This window comes from Amblyomma americanum, chromosome 3 (assembly GCF_052857255.1).
Source record: "Amblyomma americanum isolate KBUSLIRL-KWMA chromosome 3, ASM5285725v1, whole genome shotgun sequence".
Classification (NCBI taxonomy): domain Eukaryota; kingdom Metazoa; phylum Arthropoda; class Arachnida; order Ixodida; family Ixodidae; genus Amblyomma; species Amblyomma americanum.
Genome location: NC_135499.1, coordinates 162321465 through 162336039, shown reverse-complemented (window position 1 = coordinate 162336039; position 14575 = coordinate 162321465). Strand labels below are relative to the sequence as shown.

Genomic DNA, 14575 nt, shown 5'->3' with positions numbered 1-14575 from the left:
GCGGAAATCTTAATTTCAGTCTCTGCCTTCATCCGCTTTGTCATAGCCTTACGCTGCCCTGGGACATTGCACACCACGTGTCATCGCTTTAAATGTGTTTAACAACGCCATGGCAGGCGTGAGTTTTGCAAGCGATTAAAGTTCTGGTTCGGAATAGTTGGTTCATGCTGCACTTGTTAAAACAGCGCCAAAGAACGAGGATGACCGAAAGGCGCACTTGCGAACAAGACTGGCACTGAATACGAGCTCATTTATTCAGCAGCACATATAAACCCCTGCGCTAAATCAATCTTTCTCCAAAAGCAAACGGAAAAAAAAAGAAAAACTCAACCAGATGGGATTGCCGATTAACTAGGCATTTTTTCTGTCAGTCATCACTTGTTAGCAGAACGCGCCACAGTCCCAAAAAAATGAAAACAAGAAAGCAACTGGTAACCTGGCCAAAAACTAACAAGAAACTTTGGTGGAGGAACAGCGCAGAATATCCTGTTACCTTAGCGGGGCAGCGTCAAAAGGATAAAGCCAAAAATCAAAAGCAAAAAACTCGTGTAGACAGTTGAAAACAAATTGTTGCAAATCAATGTCCAACTTCATACAAAAAGAGCCAGGTAAAAATAAACAACAAAATATCGCTTGAATGTTGGCGAGCGAGCCTTCCAAAGAACAAGAGCAGCCTACACGTGTCCGTCTTGGAATCGGAGTTCTTTATCAAGGAACGAACGAAATTGAGAAAGAGAGAGAGAGATTATTGCAACCTTTTTATCATCAAAGCTCGGGAGAATGGTGCTAGCACATCTTCGCTTTTGCTTCTTGATAAAGAAATCCGATTTCCAGAGACAGACACGTGTAGGCTGTTCTTGTTCCTTGGAAGACGCTTTCCCGCCAACTTTCCAGCGATACCTTGTGTCTTTTTTTACTTTTGAATCGGTTTTCTTTGTAGTTTGACACTACTTTGCAACGAATTGTTCTGAACTGTCTACGCAGGGTTTTTGGTTTGAATTTTTAATTTTAGCCGTTTATGTTTTTGACACTGCCCTTCTAAGGTGATACGATATTCTGCGTTGTTGTTCTACACAAGTTCTTTGCAGTTTGTTTTCGCCCTGTTCTACACAAGCTATACGTAGTTTGTTTTTGGCGGCCAGTTTAGCTGTTGCTTTCTGATTTTCACTCTGTCGGAGTGCGACATGTGCTGCTAACGAGTTATGATTGATTGAAAAATGTGTCGTTAATCGACGGTTTCACCCGGTTGAGTTTTTTGTTTATTCCTTTGTGTTTGGAGATTATTGACATTGCGCATATACATATATATATATATATATATATATATATATATATATATATATATATATATATATATATATATATATATATATATATATATATATATATATATATATATATATATATATATATATATATATATATATATATATATATATATATATATAATTCAAAGTTGAAAACGCTTCATTTAGCCATAGATTTATTTTGAGTAGACGTTTCGGACAGAGCCTGTCCGAAACACATACATACACACACATACACTTTCTGGGCTCAATAGATGAGTTGACGCTCAGAACCCGTCTTTCCCGTAAAAGTGCCTTTCCGTTATGCTCGCTTTTTTTTTTTCGCGCTGTTTATTCAAATTATTCAAGCGGCTGCTTGGAATAAGATTGACCCAGCAATCATACCCGGGCTCGAACCCGGCCGCGGCGGCCGCGTTTCGATAGAGACGCAAGACACAAGGCGCCCGCGTGCTGTGCGATGTCAGTGCACGTTAAAGATCCCCATGTAGTCGAAATTATTGCGGAGCCTTCCACTACGGCACCTCTTTCTTCTTTCCCTCCCACCTTCCCCCTTCCCTCGCGGTGCGGTTGAGATATCCACCGAGAAGTAAGGCCGTTTCTGCGTCATTCCCTTTCCTCAAAACCAATTTTCATTTTTTTTTTCATTCCCAGCGATGATCTAAATTTAAAATGGGGATAGCAAATTGAGAGAGTATTCACAAGTTTCGTGCAGCGTCAGCAAAGCGATGGAGAAACCCTTCCTAATGCAAAAGCGAGCGAAAAATTGCGTTACCACATGCGCGCAAAATCCGCGGTAATAAATAAAAACAATACGTAGGAGCGCTTCTTCGTTCACTAACAGAATTGAAACCATGTGATTTGTAAGCAAGCTGTAAGCCGCCAATTTACAGGAACCGGAACGACTGCCGCACATGCCTCGTTCCGAAAGGTACGCACTAACACGAAATCAAAGAAACAAAGAAAAGAAAAAGCGTCAGCGACGAGAGCCCAGCTCAGTGTGGAATTGATGCTTGCACTCCGCAACCGTGCCCCGCATCGAAACATCCGCGCAGCGACCGCCCCGATCTAATCAGGCCGCCTCCGCCGCCGACAGTCTCACGCACGTCCTTATTATATGCGGCCGTGCGGGAAAAAGAGGAGAAGGAGGAGGACAACGTCTTGTTGGGGAGAGATATAAGAACTGGGCAAGAACAGAGCCCCCCCTCTTCGCGGAAAGATAAAAGAAAAAGAGAGAGATGGCCCACACAATCTCTCTCGCTGCGCACACACACACGCACACACACACACACACACACGGGCGATGCGAAGGAGCACACTGCGATCCCGCTTTGCTCTCTTCTCCGAGGTGGTACCTCTGTTCTTGGACGCATTGGTTTGCCGTCGCGGGCGGCCGCCATCCCTTTTCGCGCGAGAGAAGAGAGTCGCGGTAGGGGTGGGGAAGCTCGTTGATCCGCTAGCTTGTTTCGACGGCCTCCTGCCTTCCCCGCGCCCTTTCCCACACCGTCTCATCCGCGGCGGCACCCACCGCCACTACGGAGCGATCTCTTCGTCGGCCTCCGCCATCTCCTCTCTGTGTGTTCTTCTCTCTTCTTTCTTGGTCCGCGTCGCTGTTCTTTCTTTCTCTCTTCGTTGTCTCTCCACCCTCGGAGCCGCTTCCGCTGGGCTTTATTTTCTGTCATGTTCCTCCCTATACATGTCCGCGTGCGTGTGTTCGGGCAGCGCCCGTACTGTGTATATAGATCGCTCTTCTGCCGGCGCAGCGGCGATATAAATACACCGTGTATATAGAGAGTGCGCGCGGTGCGTGTGCCCGATAGAGCTAGTGAAGCGAGGCCAGCTCCTCCTCCTCCTCTCCGCATCCCGGCCGTCTCCCCATTAATCACACCTCGGGCTAAAGGTAAAGGCCGGACGGGAAGCAAGAAAGGGTATATAGCCGGCCCGGTATAGAGGACTGCGCCGGCCGATCTCCTGATCAAGTCTTGACTCACTGGAACGGGTATTCTGTGAGGGTCGGTATTCAGCTCGCGCGGATTCTGTCCACGCTGGGCCATACGAGGCGGCTCCTAGCGTGTGGGCGGGAGTAATATCGGGCTCTAAATGAAACTCGCTGGGGCGGTGTATTTCATGCGGCTTGCTTGCGCTTGACCGAGAATAAACCACGTGGAGTCTGAGCACACAACTCTAGTCCGCTGTGTTAGGTGTTGTGGAAAAACTGCAAAATTTAACTTGATAACTAGCGGTTTGTTCCGACCGTGGTAGCAGTAATCACCTCTGTAGCTTTTTTTTTTTTGCCAGTTCTTACCGCAGCTGCGGTAACCTTTAGTTTTCACGCTCAGTTTACCTTTTTTTTTAATAAAGTGAAAGGTTAGGCTCTTTACAGACTTTTTTGATCGTTCATACAGCAGCTGTTAGTACTTTTCGTTTCCAAACATTTCCTTACGGAAGTGAAAGTGAAAGGTAAGGCCATATATATTTTTTGCTGCCATTTCCTGTGGCCCTCTATTAGACTCCTAAACGGCGTTGTGATGCTTCATCGACGTCGTCGAAGGACCCAGCCGCATCTCCCCCATCGAATCAGTGCTGTATGCTGTTCCAAATATAGCATAAAAAATATATTTGTTCCCCAGATTCAAAAGAGGAATCACCTAATGCGTAATTTAAACTGGACATTTATTTTCCTCGCCATATATGGGAAAATTATTTTTGAGAAGTAATTAAGTTACATTGCTAATTATTTTGTGAAAATTGCGATGTAATTAATTCATGTTATCAATTACTACTCACAAAAAGTATTTACATTGCATTGCACTTTCTTGCAGAAAGGAATAGTAAAATCAAGCAGTAACTTAAATGCAATTTTGATCACTTTCTAATTTTCACACACAAAAAGTACACAGGACACAACTCCTGCAATCATTTCAGATTTTTCAATTACAGCATCGCAAAAGCAGCTGAGGCTCAAAGTGGGCGTCGAAATTTTTGCCCTGCTTTGAAGATAAGAATTAGAATAAGATGCGGAATAGCAGTCATACTGGTGCATTTTAAGGCAATCATGTCTTGGGCACGGTACAAAACATCTTCACCCTTGGGTACAACAAAAATAGTAAAATTGCTTGTTGCCATGTCTGTGTTCGTATGAAGCACAGAAAGCTAGCAGTTTCTTGTTACACGCACTACAGGTGTGTGTGTGTGTGTGTGTGTGTGTGTGTGTGTGTGTGTGTGTGTGTGTGTGTGTGTGTGTGTGTGTGTGTGTGTGTGTGTGTGTGTGTGTGTGTGTGTGTGTGTGTGTGTGTGTGTGTGTGTGTGTGTGTGTGTGTGTGTGTGTGTGTGTGTGTGTGTGTGTGTGTGTGTGTGTGTGTGTGTGGGTGTGTGTGTGTGTGTGTGTGTGTGTGTGTGTGTGTGTGTGTGTGTGTGTGTGTAAACGCCCTAGATTAATTATGCGTTTCCGGCTGGTTGCTCGAGAATATATTTGTGTCTTCAATGCTATATGTGCGTTGTATGTGTCTGTGTGCTCTGTACTACTATGTGTGTTACTTATTTCGGTACGCGCAACTGATGTCTCAAGTAGAAATTAAGTGGGCTGCTAACGCTGCCTTTCTAATTGAATGCGCGCACGAGCGTCCTTAGCGTGCCTCGCGGCAACTGCAACTACAGGGCATTCGTGTATATGCCCTATGACATATAACAGCAGCGTTTTTCACTTACGGCTCTGTCTTATTTGCTCTCCCTCAGCTTCCTTTAGCGCCTTGGAATGTTTTTACCGCTGCATCGCTTTAGACAAACCTGTTTATTCATTTATTTCAACATCTAGAAGGTTAAATTTACGCCAAAAACAATTTTATGGTCTTCAAATGATACCGATCGCTGTTCTTCCAAGCTTAGTACAATTTTTAATGTCCTTATCCGCCGTCTTGCGGTCACGCTTTTTACATATGCGATGTGATTGCCTTCAGGCATACACACTCAATATGTATGCAGGTGATCACACGCTACTGATGTGTACGTTCCGCTTCCGGTTGGCATTCGCGAGCATGGTGCTGGCTCACTTCTTGCGTACCCTACCCAGTTTAGTGGTTCAATAGCTACGGTGTGCGGTTGATGAGCACCAGTTTGCGCATTCGATCCCGGCCCATGTACTGAGACCTTGACGTACTTTAAAGGACCCCAAGTACATAGTCTAAGTCGGTGCAGAGCCCTTTATTATGGCGCGCCTCCTAGCTCAACATGTTGATGTGGTACGTATAGAAGCCCGTTATAGACATCGTTTTCCTGTGCTCGTTGTGGGTCAGCATGAAGTGGCTCAACTGTGATTTGAATGGCGGTCATCTTTGTCCGGTGGCATACGTCCGGTCCCCCCGCGGAACCCGGATGACTGCCTCGTCCCTTTGTGTGCAGACCCCAACATCCCGGACCTACCGTCAATCAGCAACTCGTCGTACGGGCCGCCGGGGGACTGCTACGAGCCGTGCCACGTGAACGCGACGTTCACGGACGATCGGCCCTGCAGCCCCGACGGCTACGGCGAGGACCATCTCGCCTTGGACTATTCTTCGACGGCGGCCACCGCCCCGCCGCCGTCGGGCGACGACGCCAGTGCGCCGACGACGGCCAGCGGCGGTGTCAGTGGGGCGGGGTGTGCGCGGACGCCGTGCGGTGGTCTCTCGGTGACCGCGGTGGTGGTGACAGTGTGGTGGGCGGCGGGCCGGACCCGCGGCCGGCACAGACTCTGCTCATAGCACCGGCTGCCCTCCTCTCCTCCCTCCTCCTCCTCCGTGCCAGCAGACGACGACTGCCAGAGCGGCGAACACGCCACGCCGCCCAACCTCGCGTAGGAACGCCCGGCCGATGAGAGGCACGGCCGCCGGCTGCCGCCGCTGCTGCTGCTGCGAGGGCCCTCCCCGGGACACGAGGTATGACAGTATGGCAACGCTTGCTTACTCTCTAGTGGGTGCAACCACACCTGAAGCTTGGAGATCAACTCAACGCGGGAGACGTGGACAGGATGCGCTTGTGTTTTGTAGGATGCTGCGCACGTCTCCTGTGTTGAGTGTTGCGCAGGTTCTGAAAGCTTCAACGACGCTTACGGTGGCACTGAGCTGGTGCGTCGCACCGCGCTTACGGATGGTCGATGGTGAGGACTGACGTGGTTTGTGAAGCGCTGCGCAGACGACGAAAAGGAACGTACCTAGGTTGGTTAGTCCTTGCTATAGTCTGTCTGGGCACCTGGTTTTTACTATAGAACAAGTGGTAGTGTTGTGCTCGTCCTGTCTGCATGTGTTCCTTGCTCTCGTCCTTGTGGCACCTCACAAATCATAGAACAACACCTACCGCAGATAAAACTTCCAAGAACTGACAGTTGGCGTTGTTCAGTTATTCAATGTCGTTGCGAACAAGTACCGCAGTAAATCACGCGTGCGGAGCGATTACGTGGCTGTGTACAGAGCTAACAACTATTAGTTTTTAGTAAAGCATTCTTCCTGTTTCTGTGCCTTTGACCGCGCTTTTTTTATTTTACACCAAAAAGTCAACGATGGTCTCGCACCGAGTTCTTTCAAGCCTGCACTGGCATGCGCCTGGTCGCGCTTTGCTTCTCTTCCGTTGTGTCGCTGCTGAGGAATGTAGAAAGAAGAGCCTCAAGGACTTTTTGTCCAAGCACTGTATGTGAAATCGCCATCCGAGTTTGCCTGGGCTTTAATCCAGACACCGCCGCGGGTCCATTTACGGCGTTATTGTGTGTAGGCGAGTTCATTTATCAAATCCGTTATAAAGCCGGTCCGCTGCCCTCCCCCCTATGGGGCTGAATGCGGGCGCTCGCCTATCTTTGAGCAGACGCAGTAGGCAACCAACTTATCCATTCTATGTACAAGGTAGTACGTATTTGTTATGTTAAAACTGTAATTGCATATCCCCAGAGAGCGTGACAATTCCTGTAGCCAATTAACGGGTAGATAGAGCGGCTACCCTTACTGACATCTGAGCTTTCCAATGGTGATAACGAATATAAATGTGGCTAATGCGCCGGCCAATCACTACACCGATCCTAGCTCCGGAAACTTACGAGCAGCCTTCTGAGTTTGCAGACCCGCGCGCGGGCTCCAAAAGTGAGTGCATGCCAAACCTAGATTCGTGGAAGACATATCATTTCGAGAGTTGCCCCAAATTGTCGGCTCTCTTTGCATCTGCGTTTGACTGATTTTAAATGCTGTGAATTTACGGATTCGAAAACAAGAAGCCAAAAATTATCTATCGTTGCATTAATTCGCATATCAATGCGATATCAGTACTGGTGCCAACTGGCGAAAAATACGTTATCATTGTGAAGCCCCGGAGAAATTGAAGCCTCCACCATCCAGAAGTGCAATCCTCAGCCACCTCTCCACCACATCCCTGCAGCTAAGGGGCTGCACACACAGCCATCGACACCTTCGACCCACCTCCTCTCTCCCCGCACCCTCCAGAAGCGATACCCCCCACCCACCCGTTCACCTCCGCCTTCCAGGAAAATTACGTCGTGTTTGTGAAGTCTTGGATTGATTAAAAGCATTCGTTAGAGCAAAAACATCAAATTAATCATCGAGAGTGAATGCAACTGCTATCGCAGCTTTCTCGCATCAGGTTTCATGATCGTCCTGTCAATTTTTATTGCTTTAGTTAAACCAACTAAAGAATTCAGAAAAGTGGATACAAAGCTGGACCATTTGGTATATGGCCATACAGAATAAAACCTTCTGGTGGGGCGATGAGTAACTGCATAACCAACAATTTTAAAGACATCTGAGAATAAACTGCGATAGTTGCCCCCTCCCCCTTTCACTCATTTCTCCATAATCAAGAAAACTTTACGCAAACAACGACGCGGCACGAGCCAGAAACGTTTTCTTGATTGTCGTTTCACCAGCTGGCCCAACAATCTGTACTACCAAGACCCTTAACCGGGCGCACGACGGCAATCTGCATGCAGGATTAACGGCGATAGAGAGAGTTGTTACTGAAAAGACGGACTAGAGGAAATACGTAGCCCTTGTCAAAAGTTTACAGCCCATGGTAACCGTGGCCACAGAAGGGGCGCTGACGACCAGTGGCGCAGCTATCAGCAGCACTAGCCGGCTTTGGGGTTCCGCTGCCGATACTAGCGTCAACGCTCGGCAGCGCCCTTGGAACTCTCCGGCCATTGTGACGGTGGTTTCAAACTGCAGCAGCGTGTGCTCCTTCTCCGACGCAGGGCCGGCACGTGCAGAGCGAGAGAGAGAGGGCGACCAGCGTTGGCCGGCCCCCGCGTCAGCCAAGGAAGGCAGCGGCGGCCCCAGCCGTGGTGGGACGACGTCCCCCCTCACCGAGCGACAGCAACAACGAGCCCGCCACCACCACGGCACGCCGCCTCTTGCAAACACACACCACGGAAGCGGTGCGCGAGCCTCTCCGGGTTTCCGGCACGCACACCAGAGCGCGCCACCCGCCCACTCACACAACACACCCGAAAAGCAAGCAAAACACGTACACAGGAGGGAAACAAAAAATCGGGAGGGAAGCCAGGCGTTAGAGAACCCCGTCGATCCTGCCCATCTCACGTTCCCTGGGAAACAAAAAGAAAAAGATTAAGACAATCGGCTCCGTATCCTTCATATCCTTCAATCCTTCATATTAGGGAAGAAAGAGGCGAAAGGGATGAGAGCTCAAGTTGTTTCGTCACTTGACGACCAGGGCCTACAGCTTGACTCGAGATGCACAACCTCTCCTATTTTGAGCATTCGGGAGGAGTGATGCTTCAGATTATTAGCGATTTTCATCCGCCCCTCTTCCCACTCTTCCCGAAAACAAAAGTGAAGTTTTCGTTCCTCTGCTTTCGCAGCAGCGTTCCGAGCTAGACACAAGCTTCGCGACCTGCCCTTTCTTCAGATCTGGCGTTATACTTTCGGTTCGGTTAGGGGAAAAAATTGCGCGCGCTGTCAATTGCTCCGTGTCGAGTTCTTGAACGAAACCAGCAATTGGGGCTGTTGTTATTTCGCGCGGTCTCTGCACAAGTATAGAGAGAGAGCGGCGACTGTGGGAGCGGAAAGCAAAGCAAAAATGGTCAGCGCGCGTCGGCGACCCATACTAGCCGGCACTTGCCGTCCTTGACAGCCGGCAAAGCATGCACGAGGCAAGGTTTATGGAACACATTCCACTTCTCCACTTCAAGGGTATTCAAAAGCGCAACTGCTGTCCCGAACGTGTAGAGGAGTTCCGTTACGACTGTCCGTAATTTGTATCTTTAGGTTGCGTTAAGTGGCGTCTCTTTGAGCACAGTTTTAGTTCACTGGCGTTCTAGGTTTGCGGTAAAACTCGGAAACTGCTGAGGTATTTTTTTAACATGTAAAAGAGTATATATTAAAGCCACCTGAAAAGTAAAAGCAAAACCAGGTGCAAGTACTCATAGTCCTGCTTATACGATTCGCATTTACGAGGACGTTGCTATACCGCCACGTTTGAACAATACAGGTACAGTTGGATACAACTAGAAAACGAAGCGGCTTTTCCTGTCAGCCAGTGGCGTCGACCGAGTCTCATGGCCCTGCTGGTGTAACAATGCAGGGAGTGGCAGATGAAAGGGGACAGTCCCCTGCATTCATGGTCGGGGATAAGTATCTTCCCTGCATTTTCACGTTAGCAGGGTCATGAGAATCGGCCGACGCCACTGGCTGAACGGGCTTCTTTGACGGGAAAAAAAGCCGCTTCGTTCTTGAGTTGTATCCGACTATAGCATGATCATACGACGCCCTCGTCAGCAAAAATACTTAAGAAACAACACGTGCAAGAAAGGCACGTCCCATCATTTCCAGTGTCGGGCTCCTCGGCGGGGTTTCCTATACAGTGTAGTGCACGACATCAAACCAAGCGGCCTAAAGCCAAACACTTAGAAAAGTAAACGCAAAGCACTACACGTCTATAAACTGATGTATGAGCGGAGGTACTTCAGACACGACAATAAAGTGACGTAGAAGCGCAGGAAACACTACCATCACGTGACCGAACACACACCGCAAAACACACAAAAAGTGTAAGGGCGAAAAGGAAAAAAAAAAAAGCTTCTAACTACAACGACGGAGGATACCACCCTTCGTGGAATTTTTTTTTTATTTTTTTTCTTCTTCATCTTTCCGAGGTGGGCCAATCCCAGTGCTTCCTTCGCGACGCCGCCAACAACACAAAGTGCGCGCCGCGAACGCCGCTGAAAAAACAAAAAAAAGGAAAGAGCAAAAAACGTTATGCCGGAGACCCGCGGGACGAGTGCCGATGCCACCGCGCGACACACACCGACGACGACCCGTGTGCCTCCACTCAGCCACCGAAGAAAGAAGCCAGCAGCAACGGCAGCAGCAGTTGTGCGGGCCACGCGTTTGGAGCGGAGGGCCCGCTCCTCTCACTACCCGGACCGAGAACGCCGCTCGTGCGACAGAAGAAAAAAAAAGAAAAAAAAAGATGGCAGCGCCGCCGCCTTCTGCAGGGCTCAAGACTCTTGTGTTTCCCGTCTCCCAGCATCGGGAGAAAGAGAGACAACTATATATATATATATATATATATATATGTATACATATGTATGTACATGTAATATGTGTATATGTACACATACGTGTGCTCTGCGGGACGGAAGCGGCTAGCAGAACACCGGCGGAGACGAATTCCAAGCTAGGTCACTCTTGCCATTTGTATTCCGTTCTTGTTTTTCGTTTTTCTCTGTTTACATTTCACTGTAAACACACACACACAGAAACACGGACAGACTTACAAGTAGTGCGCGGGGAGCACATACGCACGCACACGCATACGCGAACCTCCTCCTGGGTGTTGTTGAGGGCGGATGTATAAGCGCGTTCGTGAGCTCTCTCTCTCGCCCCTGGGTAATGATATACGCTGTGCGACGTTCGTAAACGCATGTACAGCCCCGTCCAGCATTACAGAAAACATCGAGTCGCGGTACTTGAGAAACCAAGTTCCTTTCACTTCACTGTCCAATCTGAGAAACAAACTTCTGTAGGCGGCTCATTTGTCTATGGAAAAGCCGTGTAGAAAGAACCGGAAAGTGTCGTTCGCTCCCGTATTTTGAAAACACCATTCAGTTGTGTGCCGATAGGTACTGTACCGTACTGTATTTACCTCGGCTAGCATGCGAAGGTTGCCAGCAATCTACCATTGTCCGCTCATTACCTCGGCTAGGTCGCGCAGTACGCGGTTTTGAGTCAGGATGAAAGTCGCATTTTTGAGCTGAGCAGAAAGGTCGGGAAGCCCTTGCCGGGTGTGTGGGTACGCTAAGGGAGCAATGGAGAAAAAAAAAACACAAACAGTATATCTGCTCTCTCAACGCTGCGATCAGTGTTAAGAGTGCAAGTATGGCCATAGAAACGTTCGACAGCTTTTTTTGTGTTTTTTTCACTAAGGTTCACACACCAGGAAAGCAGCGCTCATTACAATATACAAACGTCAATTCCCAAAGAAACAAACTATTCGAAGGCAGGTTTCAGTGACTGCACTAGATTGTTTTTTTTTATTTATCACCAGCAAAGCTACTTGCAACTGTTGAATTATTGGCGGCCACAGCAATTGTTCACTGCCTCAATACGAGAGTCGTTTTTTTTTTGTGGAATGTGTTTTCTGCGTCTTTTTCTCCCTCTCTCTCTCTTCCTAACTTGTAGCACCGGTTGCCCTTCACACCTTCCCCTGGCGTTGACTTACCTAGCTGATGTGACGGGAAATTCTGTTTCTATACCAAAATAATTTTCCCCATAGCGATACACAACACACTGGTGATGGATCCAGTGGATGATTGTGCGGTTCGTTTGGCTTATGACCTTAACGTGAAGATATCGCTGCGGTCCCGTTGATGGTCATCGCAAAACACTGCTCGCCGCTTAACATAAAGCGCTTGGAACTTGTTTGGCGTCAGTGTCGTCATTTATTTGCGGACGGCCCCATTTAAGCCCGCATTTCTAGGACTTTTTTTTATGAAGTTCAGCCTGGTTTCCCTGTGTAAAATCTCTCGCTTTGGATGGGGACGAAGGCGGGCGATCGACCACTCCCTCCCTTAAATCCGCCGCGACTCCAAGGTGAATGGGCGCTGCGTGACTGACAGGTGTCTGAAGGAAGGATGCTGTTCTCTATGCAAGCAGTACGCCAACGGTCAGAGGCAGAATGCTCGAAGTACGCTGGAAATGCTGGAGCTACGCCTACACCCAATCCCGCAGGCCGGCAGGATAATTTCTTACGTCCTCGTGAATTTGCGCTTAACTTAACGTAGAGACTTTCCCGCGTCAACAAAAGCGACAACGACCAGAGAGTGCTAACACTATAACATCTCCGAATCCGTACCCCTGCCGACAAGCTGCAGGAGCCCTCGTCGTGTCAATTCATGCCTAGCGCTGCAGCTACCTGCACTTATAAAATTAAGTGGCGCTTCTATAGGGTGCTAGCTGTCTGGCAGCGCCAGCACGTTTGCCGGTGGTCACGTGAAATGCTTACATTGCGTTGCTGTGTGCAAAAATGTGGCGGTAATTACCCCTATAATTGCAAGTCGCGGCTTATGCAGCTGCGCGAGCGATCATGTTGCGTGCCGTTCCACACATCCGTGGCTTCAGGTGCGCGTCGCGGATGCGAGGGAGTTACAAACAAAGCTTCCAACAAGCAAGACGGGGGTGCAGGCGCGAAGGGAAAAACGAGGACGTTCTCGAGTGCGTGCCGACAGGCCAGCGGTCCTTCCTCGGACGTGTCACAATAACTGTCACTGCGCGGCGCAAACGAAGGGAAGTGACCATGCATGGAAGAAGCGGTCTCGGCGGCGGCTGGGGCAGAAAACGAAGCTCGACGGGGACTTCCTCCCTGCTGCTTCTTCTCGCCGGCCGTTCCTTTTCTGCCGCGCGGCTGCGTCGGCTCCGACTGACTGGCTGCGCGCTGTGGGTGCTGGCCATTTGTCACTGTCCGTCGCTATTGGTCACCGTGGCGTTAACGTCAGCGCGCTCGCGGCGTTGGCGGCCGCCTCTCCCTCCTCTTCCCGATGCAAGGCGCCTGTCTGCGGGACCAACGAGGAGCGCTCCCCCTTTCTCTCTCTCTCTCTCTCCCCGCACGAGAAGGAGAAGCCCAGGCAGAGGGCGGAACGAAATGAAAAGAACGCCGAATGTGGCGCCGCCGCCGCACAGGCCCCGAGAAGATGCACCAAAAAAAAGTGGGGTGGGGGGGAGAAGTTGAGGGAGTGGGAGGCAGAATTGGAGCAGGGAATAGGGAGAAACGGGAAAACCGGGGAAAAAAGAAGTGACTCGATCGCAGTAGGCGAGCGCGCTTTATGCGCGGGCAGGAAGGAGTTAAAAGAGAGAAGAAGAAAATATGCGATAACGCGAGCAGAAGGAGGAAAGGTTCTATTATCAACCAAATCCCGTCCCGCCAGTAAACCCGCTCGCTCGGAGAGAAGCGGCCCCTAAACGGACCCAACGTTCGGTGGCCGCACAAAGGAGACCGGCGTGCACAGAGGGAACGATTGTGAGCGTGCTTGCCTCGGCCGTCTTGCTGGGGAGACTCGTATCGGCCCGAGAATAACGCGGCAAAAGGAACAAAAAAAAATGGCTGCAGGATTGCGCGGCTCGGAGGAGGCTGCGGTGCTTCTTCGCGCGTTTTGTGCGACGCGCGCGTTAGTCCGAGTGGCGCTGGGGTATGCGCATTTCTCGGGTACACTGTAAACGAGTACGTCGCGCAGTCTGAAATTGTACGACGCTCTTCTTTTGCCCGCTTACTTACATTGGTACAGTGTTGCACAACTGCAGCACTGCATTGTTGCAGGGCATCCTTCACGTAATTTATTGGGAGGCAGTATCCGGGACATTTTTTTTATTTTCCGCCTGTCTTCGGCTACGCAGTTTAAAAGGTGCATTTGCTAATGAGAAAAGACGAACGCACTGGAAAGGGAACTCTTAGAGTCTGTCTGCTGAAAAAGGATGCCATTTAGACGCATAGGTACGACATAAACGAACTCTATACGTGGTAGAAATTTATCCGTATCCTTCGACTACAGCGTGGTTCACAGCTTAAAGCGTAGCTTTGGTGCGTAAAAATTGTTTAATCAAATCCAATCAAGCGAAATCAGCTGTGATCTCGAGTTCACTTACCGCCATCGAAATTCCGGAACGAGGAGAGAACTTTTGGGCCAGCTCTGAATTACAGCATGCTTCGAACAAACGTTTGTCGTATGAGTTTGCTTGTGTTTCTAAACAAGCCTGAAATGGACACCACTCGAGACCGCGGACCAC

At 49.4% G+C, this 14575-nt stretch overlaps 1 protein-coding gene across 1 annotated transcript in view; it reads left to right on the top strand.

The window, feature by feature from the left end:
• The window catches only part of Mid1 (calcium-permeable channel component Mid1), a 134459-nt gene extending 120594 nt beyond the window's left edge, over window positions 1–13865 (top strand). Inside the window, exons 3-4 of the mRNA XM_077658573.1 lie at window positions 5703–6217; window positions 8530–13865. Coding sequence (XP_077514699.1) covers window positions 5703–6043 — 341 coding nt within the window. The 3' untranslated portion in view covers window positions 6044–6217; window positions 8530–13865. The remainder of the gene's footprint in view (window positions 1–5702; window positions 6218–8529) is intronic.
• Window positions 13866–14575: the final 710 nt, after the last annotated feature.